The sequence below is a fragment of the Cervus canadensis genome, chromosome 24 (genome assembly GCF_019320065.1).
Source record: "Cervus canadensis isolate Bull #8, Minnesota chromosome 24, ASM1932006v1, whole genome shotgun sequence".
Lineage (NCBI taxonomy): Eukaryota > Metazoa > Chordata > Mammalia > Artiodactyla > Cervidae > Cervus > Cervus canadensis.
The window spans coordinates 33,237,116-33,253,485 of record NC_057409.1 but is presented as its reverse complement, the minus strand read 5'-3'; the positions used below and the strand labels follow the sequence as shown (position 1 = coordinate 33,253,485).

General features: G+C 37.9%; 1 protein-coding gene across 12 annotated transcripts in view; it reads right to left on the bottom strand.

The window, feature by feature from the left end:
* Positions 1 to 15,444, bottom strand: part of IKZF2 (IKAROS family zinc finger 2) — a 174,362-nt gene extending 158,918 nt beyond the window's left edge. The window contains exons 1-4 of one of the 12 annotated variants that reach the window (XM_043445260.1): positions 15,129 to 15,444; positions 13,138 to 13,241; positions 11,588 to 11,636; positions 10,672 to 10,776 (exon numbers count right to left, since the gene is read on the bottom strand). In XM_043445260.1, coding sequence (XP_043301195.1) covers positions 10,672 to 10,776; positions 11,588 to 11,621 — 139 coding nt within the window. In that variant the 5' untranslated portion in view covers positions 11,622 to 11,636; positions 13,138 to 13,241; positions 15,129 to 15,444. Of the gene's footprint in view, positions 1 to 10,440; positions 10,626 to 10,671; positions 10,777 to 11,587; positions 11,637 to 11,990; positions 12,007 to 12,158; positions 12,507 to 13,137; positions 13,387 to 13,548; positions 13,570 to 14,410; positions 14,650 to 15,128 lie in introns of those variants that run through there. The other 11 variants (XM_043445258.1, XM_043445255.1, XM_043445254.1 and 8 more) reach the window with 11 other exon arrangements.
* Between the last annotated feature and the right edge of the window lie 926 nt (positions 15,445 to 16,370).

Here is a 16,370-nt window from a genome sequence, read left to right as displayed (position 1 = left end):
GCAGTTTCCCAGCACTTCAAAATATGGCCAAGCCCTGCATACTGATGTCTCAGTAAGTAGTAGGTAAAGTTGACACCGTCAGGTGTAAGGAGAGCTACAGCTTCCATGATAATAAGAGAGCAATGACAAAAATGTCAAAGGTGTAGACACCCAGAATGTTAATTTATTAGAACGTGACTTTACACTGATTAATTATATGCTCCTCAAAATATCTGGAGAGCATAAGAAAAGTTAATTGAAGCATTCCATTTTGTACATGCAGTTTTAAATAAGTGATAGAGAACTGATTCTAAAATTATAAGAATGTGGCTTGAAATCTGTAAACTCTAAATATGCCGTATAAAGATATTAGTAATGAAGACGATGAAGACGACTATAAAATATTCATGGAAACATTTACACTAACTTGGATTCTACTGAATACGAACAGTATGGAATCAGAAAACTTAAAAGACATTTAGAATCTTGAAGATCATCAGTTTGGATCTGATCTGAAGATTACAAAATCATTTTGAGACTGAGACATGGTATAAATACATATCCTAACAAAGAAAATAACAAGTAAGATGGAATTTCAGAATTATTTCAACATCTAAGAAATCAACTTTCCAAATTTCCTCAAACAGATCAGAAACACATTATTTAAATACACATATGCAATATGCTAATCACAAGTAGTTCCTAAATTCAACAAAAAATTACTGGACTCCTACAATGTCCCACTATGATACTGTATACTGGGAATAAAGAATATTGGGTTAGCCAAAAGGATCACTTAGATTTTTCCATAACATCTTAAGGAAGAAGCCTAATCAACTTTTTGGCCAACCCACATATAAGAAACTGCCATTTTCTGCAGAGATTCACATCTGGAAAATCTCTAATTAACTTCTTTATAATCAATGTACAGCCCCAAAATAAAACTGTGTGCTTTGAAAAAATATTCTTAAATTCACACTCAGTAATTAAGACAGGCTTTCCTATTAACTAACCTAAAACACTATAATTTTCTATAAAATCTCATTTGCGGTGGTTGAACTACTTCCAAGATTTCATGAAACTAGTGTGATGTTTATTTCTTCTGACCTATAAACTAGAAGCTCTCCAAGACCCCAGCTTATATAAGATGTCTTTCTCAGGTAGCAGTACTCCTATCTTCATCTTAAAGTGAAAGTGAAGTCATTCAGTCGTGTCCGACTCTTTGTGAGCCCATGGACTGTAACCTACCAGGCTCCTCCGTCCATGGGATTTTCCAGGCAAGAATACTGGAGTGGGTATATTCCTTCTCCAGGAGATCTTCCCGACCCAGGGTTTGAATTCGGGTCTCCCACATTATAGGCAGACACTTTACCGTCTGAGCCACCAGGGAAGTCCTATCTTCATCTAAAGCAGATATTAAAACCTCTTAAATGGCTGACCACATCATGAATCAACATTTCTGTGAATAGAGGTTTGAACTTATGGTAATAGTAGTTGGGATATCCTTTATAGTATTATAAGATTGCTTTCATAGAGTTAGGCTGTAAAATCAACATTTAACAAGCCTAAGCAGAAATGTAAAATGTACACTAAAGAAAATGAATGGGTCCTAGGCTAGCAAGAATTGGTTATAACCTGATTGCACATATAAGTTAAAAACTAAATCTGGAGGATTTAGCCAAGGAAGTCAAGAAAAAAAAAGACTCAAAAGTATTTTTGCTCAGCCTATATCTAGGGAATCTAAATTTATGTCCATTTAGGGAAGAAGGAACTACACAGAAGACTTCAACCATAATGATCCAAATGGCAATGCTATCCCTACTGAGAGGCTGAACGTATTAGACTCTCTTAGTCTGATGCCATTAAACACTTGAATGATATAACTGACTCCCTGTGTTTGGAATCCTTGCTAACCAAATGACTTCTGTTGCTTTACCCACATAAGTCAGTTCACAAGAAAAAAATGATTTGGTCAAGCCAACTGGAGTGATCAAGATCCTACATTAGTTGGAGGTTTGTTTTATTTTTAATGAAAATACAGACATAAATTGGTATTTCAATTTTAAACATCAACTTTGTAAACTTGTTTAATGTGAGTCAACCATGAGATATGGGATCACTCTATGTGTGCCACTAGTCAAGTTTTGGAACTTACAAGGCTGAGAATCAAATACTAGATTATAAAAAAATTTCTTGAGGAAATGGTCTCCAGTGGGAATTTATTTTAGAAGCTCGCTGTATTTTCGCCTTTGTTTCATTGTGCATCTTCAGATTTATACACTTTTGAAGAATTCTCAGGCATAAAAGGTGAGAGGCAGTTCATTTATCTACAATCGATATAAATCATGGTAGGCATATCACATTTATTTGGTTCTAAATGCAAGAGGATCATTAATATCGCAAATAAAATATGAATTCATTTGGACCTTGAAAGGCAACATCCTCCCCTAAAAAACTCCCTAACTTATTTTTGACGCCCGAGCATCAGCAGTGCATTACACAAAAAAAACATTAATAAAGGTTTGTTGGATCAACAACTGAAAGACAAAAATGTCTCTATAGCGAGTTCTAAATCTCTACATAAAGGAAATCTCAGATGAAGTTCTTTTCATCATCAACATTCACTTGAATTTTCATGATGTCTTGGGTAATTAAAGCTTACATTTCTAAGATGAAGTTCTATAAAATATATTTTGAGGAAATAGATTAAGATGTATTCTATACCACACTTTTCCCCTTACATTCTTTTATCCCAAGAAGCACAATATCATAAACTTTAAAACAATTCTATACCAAATAATTTTCAAATGACATATTTCATGTTGCATATTTATCACAAAGTTTTCAAAAAGGATCTGCTTAAAATCATGAAATTCTTTAACTAGTAACATAGCAGAACTGGCTAGTACTTTTTAACAAATCTTTCCTCATGTTTTAAACTACATATTTACAGATGAGAAACAGGTTACAGAATAAAGACAAACCATTATGGTAGAGGACTTGGAGTATATGGCATACATTAGCCTTATGATTTTTAAAAACATGTAACCATCAAAGTTATGATATTATATATACCACAAAATTTGAAGTTGAAAGGTTAGCATGTTTTGCTTAAAAATCAGAGTCAGTCACAACAACTAACCCAACTTCTGCATGCGTGCCTGCTCCGTCACTCAGTCGTGTCCACTTTTTGCAACCCCAAGAACTGTAGCCCACCAGGCTCCTTTGTTCATGGAATTTTCCAGGCAAGAATACTGGGGTAGGTTTCCATTTTCCTCCTCCAGAGGATCTTCCCAACCCAGGGGTTAAACCCATGTTTCCTGCATTGGCAGGTGGATTCTTCACCATTTGGGAAGCCCTTAGTCCAACTTCAGACTCTAGCATAAAAGGACTCCATTAAGCAAAAAGAGTTCATTAAAACCTGTGCTCATGTGTTTCAATATAGAATTTTTATTTTATGGGGGCAGTTGGGAAGATATGGTCAATGATGAAATGTTCAGAATTACTTAGGGAAGAATTTTTTTAAGAAATACTAAACTATTGTTAAAGTAATACAGGAGGAAAAGTAACAAAATCAGAAGCTACATATTAGATTTCACTAATTAGGAAAATTCACACTTAGTCTAATCTATCCTCCGGCCTGATTACTAGCCTCTCCCAAATTCCACAGGTGCTTCAAACACTCTGTATGCAGAATTAAATTAAATCTTACCCTGGAAACCTGCTTCACTATTTCCTATCTTCCCTGATGGAACCTACTCCATCTATCCAATAATCTAGAGATCATCATCATGAAATTTCTCCTCTCTTTAACCCTTCTATCCAAGTCCTGTCCACTTTAAGCTATTATTTCCCAAATCCTTCCCTTCCTTATTATATGCACTACTATAGCTCTCATGACTTTTCATTCTATCACTGCAGAAGTCTGTTAAAGAAGTCCCTGCCTCTGGACTGGTTCCCATCTACAATATTTTTACCGCTATGATAGCTGGTATGATCCATATCAATAAGAAGACTGAAGTCATCAGCTTTGTTTAAACCTTGTGCTCCCCTGAAAATGAAATCCAAGTTTTCTCTTATATAAGATACTCCATTATCTTGCCCTGATTAATTCTCCAGAGTCATCTCAGGCTTCAGATTCCAAGATTCCAACTTCACACTCCACAGACACCAATCTGCTTTATTTCCCAGAACATAATCATATTATCTCTCAGCTCCCATTGTGGGTTCATTGGTGAACAAGGCTTCTGCTTCTCTCCTAAATCCTATTCATTTAGTAAGTCTCAGCTTAAAGAAACTCTCCCTCCAAGAAGTCTTCCCAAACCAGTACCATTCCTTGCTCTGCATAATAATAAGAACACTGAGCTTATCACAGAATACTGCCTTGTTTAGATGTCTCTTTAAATTAGAGGATGAGCAACAGGAGGACTAGAACAGTGTACCATTCACCTCTGAATCTCCCCTACAATGCCTGACACATAAAAGACTGCCTACAATATTTGCTGAATTAATCAGCTAGAACAATATAGCAACGTGTCAAATGCCTATAAGTGATAATTATATTTTAAGTTGACCTCAAATTTAAAACACTTAAGCTATTACCCACAAAATGCACAATTAATCAACAATCAGGCCTACAGCTTGATCAGGTATCATCAAATGAGAATTTATGGTTCTGCCACAAGCAACAAATGAGGTGAAATTTTAGATACAGATTTTCAAAGAAAAAAACTGATTCTAGATATGGCTGCTGCTGCTGCTGCTAAGTCGCTTCAGTCATGTCCAACTCTGTGCGACCCCATAGAAGGCAGCCCACCAGGCTCCCCCGTCCCTGAGATTCTCCCGGCAAGAACACTGGAGTGGGTTGCCAGTTCCTTCTCCAATGCATGAAAGTGAAGTCGCTCAGTCGTGTCCGACTCCTAGCGACCCCATGGACTCAGCCTACCAGGCTCTTCCATCCATGTGATTTTCCAGGCAAGAGTACTAGAGTGCGGTGCATTGCCTTCTCCCTAGAGATGGCTAGGTTACTCTATTAAGAGGAATTTTTCTATTCTTAATAACTGGTGTATTTACAGTACCAATGCTGAGCAATGATTTTCTTGACATGTAATCAAAAACATAAAACTATGCTCAGGAACACTGAAGCCCAATAAAAAAAAATTCTGCCATACAGACGAACTCTACTTCTTTCTAAACCAAATCTTCACAGATCCTTTAAATAACAGAGCGTTTTTTTTCCTGCCAGTTTTACCCTAAACTATTTGAAATGCCTATTTCCGTTCCATGGACCTCTGTAGTAAAATGGAAACAGCAAAAGACCTGAATTTCAAACAAACATGGATTTGAAAAAAAGCTTTCTTATGAATCATGGACTGGTTCAAAGGTAATGTGCCTGCTCTGAGGGTTAGAGCAGTGATTATTTATTAGATGTTAGCATGTGCCAGGAAGTGTGCTAAGTATTTTGTATATATTGCCTCATTTAAACCTCACAACAGTCCAATGAGGTAAGGACTGCTTACATGCTATAGATAGGGAAACGGGAGCTCAGAGATGTGAAGTAAGATGACTGAGATCACAGAGCAGATCAGTGGCAAAGCAAGAATTCTAACAAGGCCGTGTATAACTCCAAAGCCCATATTTTTAACCACCTGCAATCTACTACTTCTAAGCCCCAGTTCTCGGTATTATAAAGCGGAGTGTCCTCACAGAGCTGTTGTGGAGACTAAGTGAAATAAGAGGGATGTACGTAGCATAGCACTCGGCATCCTATGTACACTCAATAAATTATACTCTCCTTCTCTTTCTCACTCCAGTGCGATTAAGCATTTAAAATAAAGAAAAATAGTTCCTAAATACTCTTCACCTATTTCAACAGAGATTCCTGAGCCCGATTAATTCATAAAAGGAAACTCCTACCAGATCACTAAGTATAAAATACACTTATATCTGTTCACATAAACAGATATAAAGGAAACAGGCAAAGAAAAACAACACGGTCTACCTCATTTTAGGACTGTCACACGGCTACTGATCTTTTAGAATATTATAAAATCAAAATATATTGATATTCAAAGTGAGGAGAGAAGAGCATGGGACCCAGAGATCTGAATTCCTGAAAGCTTGAAGGAAGAGTCCCAAAAGAACCTGACCAATCGTGTTACAGTGTTTTCAGTGTGTTTTCATTGGATAAGACAAATTTAGACAAAGAGAGAGGCAATAAAAACAACACTTCTACAGTGAACTATTTTGTTTCTCCAAGACAGACATTTATTCTTATTTCAAAGCAGACTTAAAAGATGAGGCAGAATGAAGAGCAAAGAAAAAAAAAAAAAATACAGCAATTTTGCTGTTAATTCCCTGCTCATACATACTTCCTTTAGTTCTTTTTTTTTTTTTTTTTTCTCTCTTGGTACATGGCCATGACACCGCTGATAGCTATAAAGAAATCAAATCAAACTTTTAAAAAAAATTTCCTAACAAGTAAAAACTAAATGTAAGGTATGTTGCATATATATACAAAACTAAGTACTACAATTGAAAAACAGAATGAGCTTTTACATCAAGTCCATCTGGTGTTATATTAGGGTGTGTCCTGTGGAAATCCAACCAAGGGTGACTGCCAAGCTAAGCTACAGAAGACAACTCAGAAAGCTGGTGAGTCTCAAGATACAAGCCATATTTTTAAAAGTGTATTAGAACATCTGCTTAACAAGATTATCTGTTATCACTCCACCCTCATAATAACCCTATTCTACTCCTGTAATACTGTTTTTGCCACTAAAACCTGGGTCAGTTCTGGACATGGTGGGACCCTGAGATAATGACATTTTACAGATATCAGTGATCTAACTAACCCACAAGGTAGTATCAGTGTCCCCATCCTGACAACTTCATCCTTTTCCTAAGGAACCTTAGAAGACAACTGGTTTCTTCAAGCCTCCATTTCCACACAGGAAAAATAGACACCATAATATACTTACACTTCACAAGGTTCTAAAAATGGAAACCAGCTAAGAGAAAAAAAAAAAAAAAAAAATGAATGTGAAGCACTCCGAAAAGAATAAACTAGATTCACTGACCTGATTATTGGTCAAAGTCTTGTAAAACTAGAATTACTACTTCTTCCAATTCCACACATGCCACCTGGCCATCAAACTGACTGATAAATGGTATTGACTGCAAAGTGGATCCATGTAAAGGTTTTAAAGTAATAGGAAAAAAATTTGTGTCACAACGCACTTTCACACCATTAGCTATCTCCAAAGAAAATTTATTTACTGGCATTATAAAAGTAGACGATGATAAGTAAAATAGGATTAATTACAATTTCTTGAACCTTGAAACCCTTTCAAAATACTCAGCAGCAGTTACAGAATAATCTGAAACCAATACAGAAACAAGTATACAAGAATTGGAAATGAGCTAACCCAGAGACAGAAGGAATCACAAAATAAAGTCTCATCCGATGGGCTGAAATATAATATGGATTATTTTTATATTGTTCTGTCTGAGTTGTCTGTCTCAGATTCTTAACTTCCAGATTCTATTTTTAAAATCACTTAACACTGTGTGTTTCCAGTAGCCATCAAGGCAGAGACTGTCATCCCTGACACAGGAGATTGTCAGCAGACTCAATATGTACACTAATGATCTCAGGCAACAATGCCCATCTTCTTATCAAAGAGATCCTCATTCTAGAAGAAAAAGTCCAAATTTCTCTAAGAAAATTCACTCGAAAACATAGGAAGTAGTCATTACAAAATGTTAAGTTCACGAATACCTCTCACATCTTTTTAAGGTTATCTTACATGCTGAATTTTAAAACCAAAGACTGTCAGGCATTGTACATTTTTAGTTCTCTCCCAAGTCACCGATGCGCTCTTCTAGCACTGTCAAATCATGATAGCTGCTGTCATTATTTTTTATACAATAGCTGGCAGCAAGTTGCACAGGTACCCTTCATCTTAGAATAGTCGTCAAATAACCCAAACAAACAACTATGACCTCAGAATACAACCGACCACTTTCCTACAGTGAAAATAAGTGGGTTCTCACATGGCAGTGTTACTTTACTGCTAGGACGTTAGTTATCTCATAAAAATCAAAGATTCTATTTCTCTTATTTTTTTTAAACTGTTTTAAAATAACTTTTCACCTCTTACACATATACTCCTGTCCCCTCCTTACTGCTACGGAGCCTATCTCATTCTATCTATAAAGGTTTTCACATTTACTTTCGGCTCTAATACTTTCAATCAACATTGCAATTCTGTTTCTGGAAGTCACAGCCCTGTAGGAAGACTATTTGAAGATATTAAAGAAATGCAGAAAATAAATAAGATCTTTTCATAGAATAAAGTCAGCAATGCATATAAAGAGATTTAGGTAAACAAGTGATCTCGGCCACAAGTGATTTGCCAAGTCGCAAATGTACAAATCATTATTCCAAGTAACAGAAAAACATCTGAGTGACCAACTATAGGTTTCTTATTCTAATTAACAGACAAGAGTCCCTCTCTAGTGCTATTTGCTTTGGCAATCTAAAATGTTGATATTCTCCTAGATCTAAAAGAGAGGAAAAATGGGTATCTTCTCCATCTAACACCTAAGTGGGTAACCTAGATACTGTAAATAGAGGCTATGTAAAGGATGCAACAGACAGCTCTGAAGTGAGAGCCAAAATATTTAACCTGCAACTCTTTGGAAAAGAACATGAAAACACATGCAGCTTAGCCAAAAACTCTACTAAGATGGAATTGCCACAGGCTAGTAAGTTTAAAAAAAGAAGAAACAAAAACAAAATCTCTTTACCAAACATAATTTTACTGTTGTTGGGTGAGAAAAACTCAAATGTCAAAAGCACAGTTTTTATTTGTCCAAGTGATCATGCCTACAACTCTGCAATGTTTATTCAAAATAAATAAGTGAACTGCCTTTTAGAAAGGATTACTTCAAAACCAAAATCAAATTCACCAATAAAGGATCTAATTAACCAATTAACAAGCACTTTCCTGCTGATATTCCAGTGGTGGCTCAGAGATAACAAAGTCCAATTACATATTATTACCTACCCCTTATACTCAATGTTTCTAAAGACAATATTAAGCTAAATTTTAAGCTAACAGAAACTGCATATCAATCTATCATTATGCTTTAGGAAATTAAATGAAAATTATCTGAAAAATAAAAATCTATTCTGCCAAGGACCTAGTCACATTAAATGTTAAAATGTCCAAAAATTATACTCCCTATATTGCAACAGTACATAACTTTTATCAAATTAATAGTCAACTAGCAAAAAAATTAATTAATGCTACAAGATCCATTACAAGAGATTAGCACTATAATTAATATACATTCTCTTACTATTAATTTCTCTTCCTATGTGATAAAGGAATTTCAGTGACTGCTTCTAGAATGAAATCTTCCTAGGAAGTGATTCCCAATAATAAAAACAAAGAAAACTTTTAAAAAAGTAAAGCAAGTTCATACAGCTCAGTCAAACTTTCAAGTCAATAGCTAGAGTCACTTAAAAATAACAAACTGCAAAATGTATTTACCAGTACTCTATATACTGTTGCTTATAATTCAGAAGACTTAACTACCTATGAAGCTAGTAACTTTACAATAAACTCAAGTTTTGAAAGCTATAAGAGGGAAGTGGAAAGAAAAATTTGTTCTCTCAGGATAATCAGAATTAACATATTAAGAATATACTCATAATTCATCATATGATTCAGTTTGTTATTAAATCATCTTTAAAAAGAAAATGCCTTTCCTTCACATGTCACCCAAATAGAAAGCTTTTAAATTACACTGCATTTAGATGGAAATCAGATGTCCTTTCTATATAAGAATATAACACATATCAGAAGTAAAAGGGAAACACAAGATTTCAAATTAAGTTTAAGTAGGAGTAATAAAGCATTTGCACTTGACAATTTATGAAACATAATTAAGAGAAAACAAACCAAATCCTTAATAAAGTATTTGTCTTCTGTCACTGACAGCATGCAAGTTGTTTTTTTATTACACAAAAACAATGTTTGCTATATCTTGATATAAAGAATGACTCTTTATCAAAAATAGTAGCCAAAACTATTCCAGCAAGTTCAAAACATCCTTCCAAATTTTCTCAGTTCTTTTCTGACAACCTAAAACAAAATGCTTTCACTTTGTCAGAGAAATGTATGTAAATGAGTTCTACAAATTTTCGGTCACATATTACTCCCAATGCTTTGGACAAGAAACTTTCACGTTTTCTTAAAAAAGCAACTAACACTACGATTCTACCACTAATGTATTAGCTTTGTGCCAAGGCAATAGAAGAGAAATTTTTCCTTTTTGTTTTTTACTATGAAGTAACATGTTTCCGTATTTTTTTTAACTCAACAACAAAAAATAAATCGTCATAAACCTGGCAAAACAAAAGAATAACCAGCAAAGCCTAACATTTCTTACCTGATACAGGTAAGCACCAGCTCCCAAATGCCACCTTGGGATAGTTCAGACTAGTAAGGAGGCTCATGCTTTATGATACCAAAATGAGCAGGAATAAATCTGTGTTGTTCTTTCTTTAGCAAAATCTATAGCAGCAGCTACACCACAATGTGAGTGGACCCTACAGACCTAACAAATTCAAGTCTATCACTAGAGAAATAGGAAAAAAAAAATCATAAAATAAAGACTTACTGCTTGTCATGTGACTTGGTGAGGCATGTTGTCCATTGGGTGTGCTTGAGGTGAGGTCAATTGCCATACTGGAGTGCTCCCTTTCAGGTGAAAGCTCATTGTCACCTGTTTTCACAAAATAAAATCTTTTGGTCTCTATTCACGGTCACCTAAAATCTAATTACCAACTTTGTAATCATATATGCAAAAGCATGCAGTCTTGAAATGTTGATGAAATACATTATTCTCTCAAAAAATTATAAGGAAAAGTTATTTAAAAATATATAATAAATGAACGAAATGATGAAAAGCCACAACCAGCACAGAATAAAACATTTACAAAATTTCACTACCACAGTCATCTTAATTGTAAAATAAGGACAAATGGAGTGGTTAATGTCTAAAGTATCTTCTGCTTGAAAAAAATTTTCCTTTAACATCTAACTTAATCATTAAGCACCCGGTATTTTTAATGAGTATTTCCAAAACGTTGGCCAGAGAGTTGGGTGTTTGAGAGTTTGCTAAAAAAAAAAAAAAGAAAGAAAGAAGTCAACTTAAGTGAGCTAATTTTCTTTCATATTGTGTGTCTGAAAAATTAGGTTACAGAGTACTAAATATTTAGTACACGCCATATTTGTAGACATATATGTAACCCAACCTAGTCTAAACTTGAGTGAAAAAAATCAAGTAGGAAAGTTTTGATCTGCTAAACTATTACTGACTTAAATAATATCCTTAATATGGCAAGTATGTATCTATATAGTTCCTTCTTATTTCACTTTCCTGCTATTTTCTCAAACTCATTTACAAGGTGAAACTGTGAACAGATAGTAAGAGTATACAATTCTTGATAAAAATTTCCAATTCAGAAATTAAAATACAGGTAACAAACGTGCTTTTATTTACCAATAACAGATGAATGAAAACGAATACTTACACGTTATATAGCCATCAATAGCCTCTGTTTCCATAGTCAACGTGCAGTGCTGCAATACAAAAGATTATACCCTTAACACAAGGATTCCTTTCAGTCTCTGCCATTAAATGCTTAACTTATTTGAAGCTCCAAGCAGTTAGCCCACGTTGCTGCGGCTGCAACCTGTGCCCAAGAAACATACTATGGTGTACTGTATGTGCTCATTTGCAAGTCACTGAACTCTTTCTGCAAATGATCTGATTCCTGCTGGAGATAGGATAGGAAAGATAAGTGTGCTGTGAGATGGGCTGTATCGAGAAAGTAAAGACTCTGTTCATCAGAATTTACTTAGTTTAGAGGGAAAAAAAGAGGAAGGGGATACACCTCAAATGTGCCTGCTTTAACTGGGACTGAAGTATTTTACCATTCACTACTTCCTACAATCAAGCTGCAGTCTGAGGACTTTCTGAGTATACAGATAGCTCTATTCACAATTGTTGCAAGTTGGTTCATCATGTTCTAACAGGGAGGGGGGAGGACAAACAAACAGAGGAAAAACAAAACAAAACAAAAAAACTTCGTGCCCAAGTACCTCTGGAAGATTTCTGCAGCAGTTACCCAACTGCCCGGCTTGTATTGACATTTTAGCCAGCCCCAAGTTCTGTGTGAGCACCTGTTCAATATAACCTTAATTTACTGCCAGACCATGGTTGGCTACTAATGCCGAGCCTGCTTAATACCTTCCAATTTGAAAAAATTCATACACTTCTTGCTGTGAGGAAGGGGATCACTTTTGTAAAGTTTGGGGAATTGTTTTCATGCACCAATGACACAAAAGAAGAACTTACTTCTCAGAAACAAAAATAAATTGTATGAGATGACACCCCCTAGCTTTGATTCCACATAATGAAAAGATCGATAAGCTAACTGTATTCTTTGAAGAAAAAAGTTTAAAGAATTGACATGTCCTGAGATGATTTTTACTTATTTTTTTTTTCCTTTGGCCCTGGTCCTTTTTGCCTTTAGTTTCAAAACTCTCACTGCACCAGCAGCTAAATTATTCACAATGAGCCATTTCTGTATTGATCGCCAAGTATATTTAGCCCTGGCTCCTGGAATTTCTCCATTACTTACTGGAAAACAGGCAGCTTCACTTCTTGTCTCCAAAACCACTTCCCTTCTCCCTCCCCTCCCCTTCTTCACCACCACCCTCCCTACCAACCCCCCCCCCAAAAAAAACTTTTCTTCTTTATGGAATAATCAGATCAAATTCCCAACTCAGTCACTACACAGCACTTAAATTTCAACCTGCTGTACTGTTACCAAATTCTTTCAAATTATGATTACATAAGGCTTTAAAGAAAGGCATCCATAAAGTTTAAAAGGGGAGCAGTTTCTTCGGATATTTTACAAATGAGTTTATCTCTTTAAAAATGTACACATTTAACACACACAGATTAAGAAAGAAACGTCAGGGAGAAGCGAAAGAAGTCTGCCCCATCAATGAAAAGATTATTAACCCTCAGAGAAGGAAAGAAAGAAAAGGAGAAAGAGAAACGAAATGTACATACAAAAGAAATTGTCCTTTGATTAAAAAAGATTCATCACCATTTCCAGCTCTGTCGGGAGATCTCAGCTTCTTCTAACCCCTCAAAGAGGAGGTGACAATGTCGTGCTGAAGATAAACGGAGAGAGAAAGAAAGAAGTTTTTTGTGTTTCCCCCTTCTCTCTTTCCCTCCCTTGCCCCTTCCAAGCCAAGCCCCCTGCAGAGTTCAAGGCGAGGAGGAAGGGAAAGCACTTTACAGGTGGGTCATTCCGAGCCCAAATCCAGCAAACAGATCGGCTGATAAACAAAACCAAGAAATGAGAGAGAAGGAACACCCCCCTTCTCCTCCACCACCACCTCCTCCTCCTTCACCCCTCCCCCTCGTCCCTTTGGGATGGTCTAGTAGGAAAAGTCACTCAGGAATGGCACCACGTACTTTCAGGAAAGAGGAAAAAAAAAGAGAGAGAGAGAGAGGTCAGTCGGTGCTACAGCAATGCGATTAACAAGCAGAGAAAAAACTTGATCCACCGGTTCCTTAAGAATCGACCAAAAGCTAAGACAAGAAAACTGAAAGAAGGGGGGGGGGGGGATAGGGGAGGGACAGTCAGGGGGAACCCAGCAAAGAACCTTAGGCCAACTTCACAGGACTGTTTTTCGCCCTTGGCAAAATAATAATAATAAATTAAATCTTAAGTCCATCTCTTTCACCCACACCAGAAGCTGTCAAAGTGATTTAACTGCTGCCTTTTTACGTGTCATACCAGCTTGTTGTTGTTGTTGTTTAATTCCAACAGGATTTGGATATTCCCTTATAGCTGGGATAGAAACACAGCTGCAATTTATTCCAGGCTACCCCACCTTTCTTGGAATTCAAGTTAAAACAAAGCAAAACAAGTCCAAATCCACGACAGCTATAGAGATGAGAACTGATTAATCGATTAACATCCCAGAAACAGATTACAAGCAGGGGACGATAAATTAAGGCAGAAGACATCATCTTCAACCCGATTCCCTGAGCGTCCTTTACAGAAATCATTAGCCTAATCATAATCACAATGCATCCCTCCCAGAGAAAAAATATCTATAGTATCTATATCTTATTATTACTGGTTAACAGCAACAAGTCATTTGATCACATCACGGTGCAAAACGAGATGCTATATAATTACACTTAACTTTGAAAAACACTCCCCCCCTCCTTGCAAATCAGATACACATATTTATATATAATCTATGAATCAGAAGACAAATAAAACAAGAGCTGTTCTTCACCACGCAAAAGCCAAGCGGAGATTTACCTCAGCAGTGCATGCAGTAAAATAATCCCATCACCCTTTTGTTTGTGTTTACTGTTAGTGTGTCCTCTCTCTTTCTTTCTTTCCTGTGCCTAACGTGTGTTTGTGCACTGCAGTTGGTGGTGGAAACTAAGGCAGTGGATCTGTAGCTAAGGGTAATCCTGTTTTTACTTCCTCCATCTTCAGCGAGAAGCAGGGTTAGCCCGGGACAGCTGGTCAAACCCCGAGAAACCGATCCGCCGGAGCCAGAGCACATCTCCCCCGCCGGCCGGGCTCGCGCAGACGCCCGCGGGCGGAGGGCGGGCTGGCGGCGGGCGGCGGGGCCCGGGGCGCGGGCGGACGTGCGCGCGCGCGCGTGTGCGGGGCCGGGGCGCTTGTGCCTGGGTGCGTGTGTGTGTGTGTTTGTGTGTATGTGTGTGCGCGCGGGCTGGCGAGGCGCGTGTGCGCGTCTCTGCGCGCTGGGCCGCTCGGCGCGCTCGGCAATCGATTACAGGACAAGTGCTGCCCCGGCGGCTCCGCGACGCGCTCCCTCCCTCGCGCCCACCCGCGCGCCGGGCCGCGTCGCCCCTGGCCGGGCGCCCCCGGACGGCGGGACCCGCCCCCCAGGCCGGGGCGGGGGCTGGTGGGGGACCAGGTAACCCGCTTCCGAGAGTGCCCCGGCAGCCTCCCCCATCCACTCCCGCCTCCCCCCCACCCCGCCCCGAGTCGTAATAAATCTCACGTTTTCTGCCGGCTCGAAAGGAAGAATTGCAGCGACCAGGGGAGGTTCATTTCGGCCTCGTGAAGTTTTCTTTCAAACTGGGATTTGTGGTGAGGCCGGGCGGAGGGCGCGGGACCGCGATCCGGGCGCGCGACGCGGAGCTCCGGGCTCGGCGTCCTGGCCGGAGTCTGGGTGTGCGCGTGGACCCACCCACTCAGCTTCGCAATAAACTATGCGGTGCGATTTCAGAAACCGGCGCCCGACCGACCCGGACTCGGAGCAGGAGAGAGAGGGTCCTGGGGAATGGATTGAGCAGGAAAAGTCAGGTCTGAGATGCAGCTCAACTATTACTATTTTGAAAGTGCTTTTCAGTGCAAGTTTAAAATTAGAGTGTCTACTTGCTTTTTCTCCCCCGGGCATGTGGCACATCCACCACAGTCAGAGGGTGAGGGTCTAAAAGTTGTTAGGAGTAAAGTGTTGTCTTGTAGTGTCATCAGTTAGCCATAGCGCAGCTTTTGTATTTGGGAAGAACTTATGTGAATCGTCACGAGAAGAAAAAAAAAAAGAACGTTCTTTCTACAAACAGTTGCATGTAGCATCTTTCTTGACCACAGTTGCAAAAAGAGGGAATAGAGACTTCTATAATTAAAGGGAAAAGGAAAATGAAAGGAGCTGAAAATACTGAACTGTGTAGTCTGGATGGCTTAAGTTTGAAAACACGTGAAATTTTCAGCACTGCCAAACAGCATTTCTGAGAAACCATATCACAGATTGTGTAGAAAATCAATGCTTAAAGAGTAGGAGCAGGCGGTGTACTCCTACTCCTTTGAAGAATCCCAGAAATAGTTGCTGAGGTTTTTTTTTTTTTCTCTGCTGAGGAAAGAGAAATGATACTTTGAAAATAAAATCGTCAACTGTATCTTAAGCATCACTCTGTATATCTGAGAAAATTTGGATAACGTCTTTAGATTCGGAGACTGGGAAAGAATTCTTTTCACATTGATACATTCTAAATCATGGACATCCTGTGACTTGTATAATCTTTATTTAATATTTTTAATGAATTTCTTTTTTAAAGTTTACTTCATTTGTTGAATTTATTAAACAGCTGTACCAAAAAGCTTGTTTTTTTAAATCATGGAAAATGGTGGTCGGTGCTGTGCTGCAAACAAGATTAAACAATTTTCATTGGCGAGCAAATCATTTGGGCTCAGGCTAACAACAACTTTTAAGACGATTTTAAGAACAGCTGTGAGTTATGTG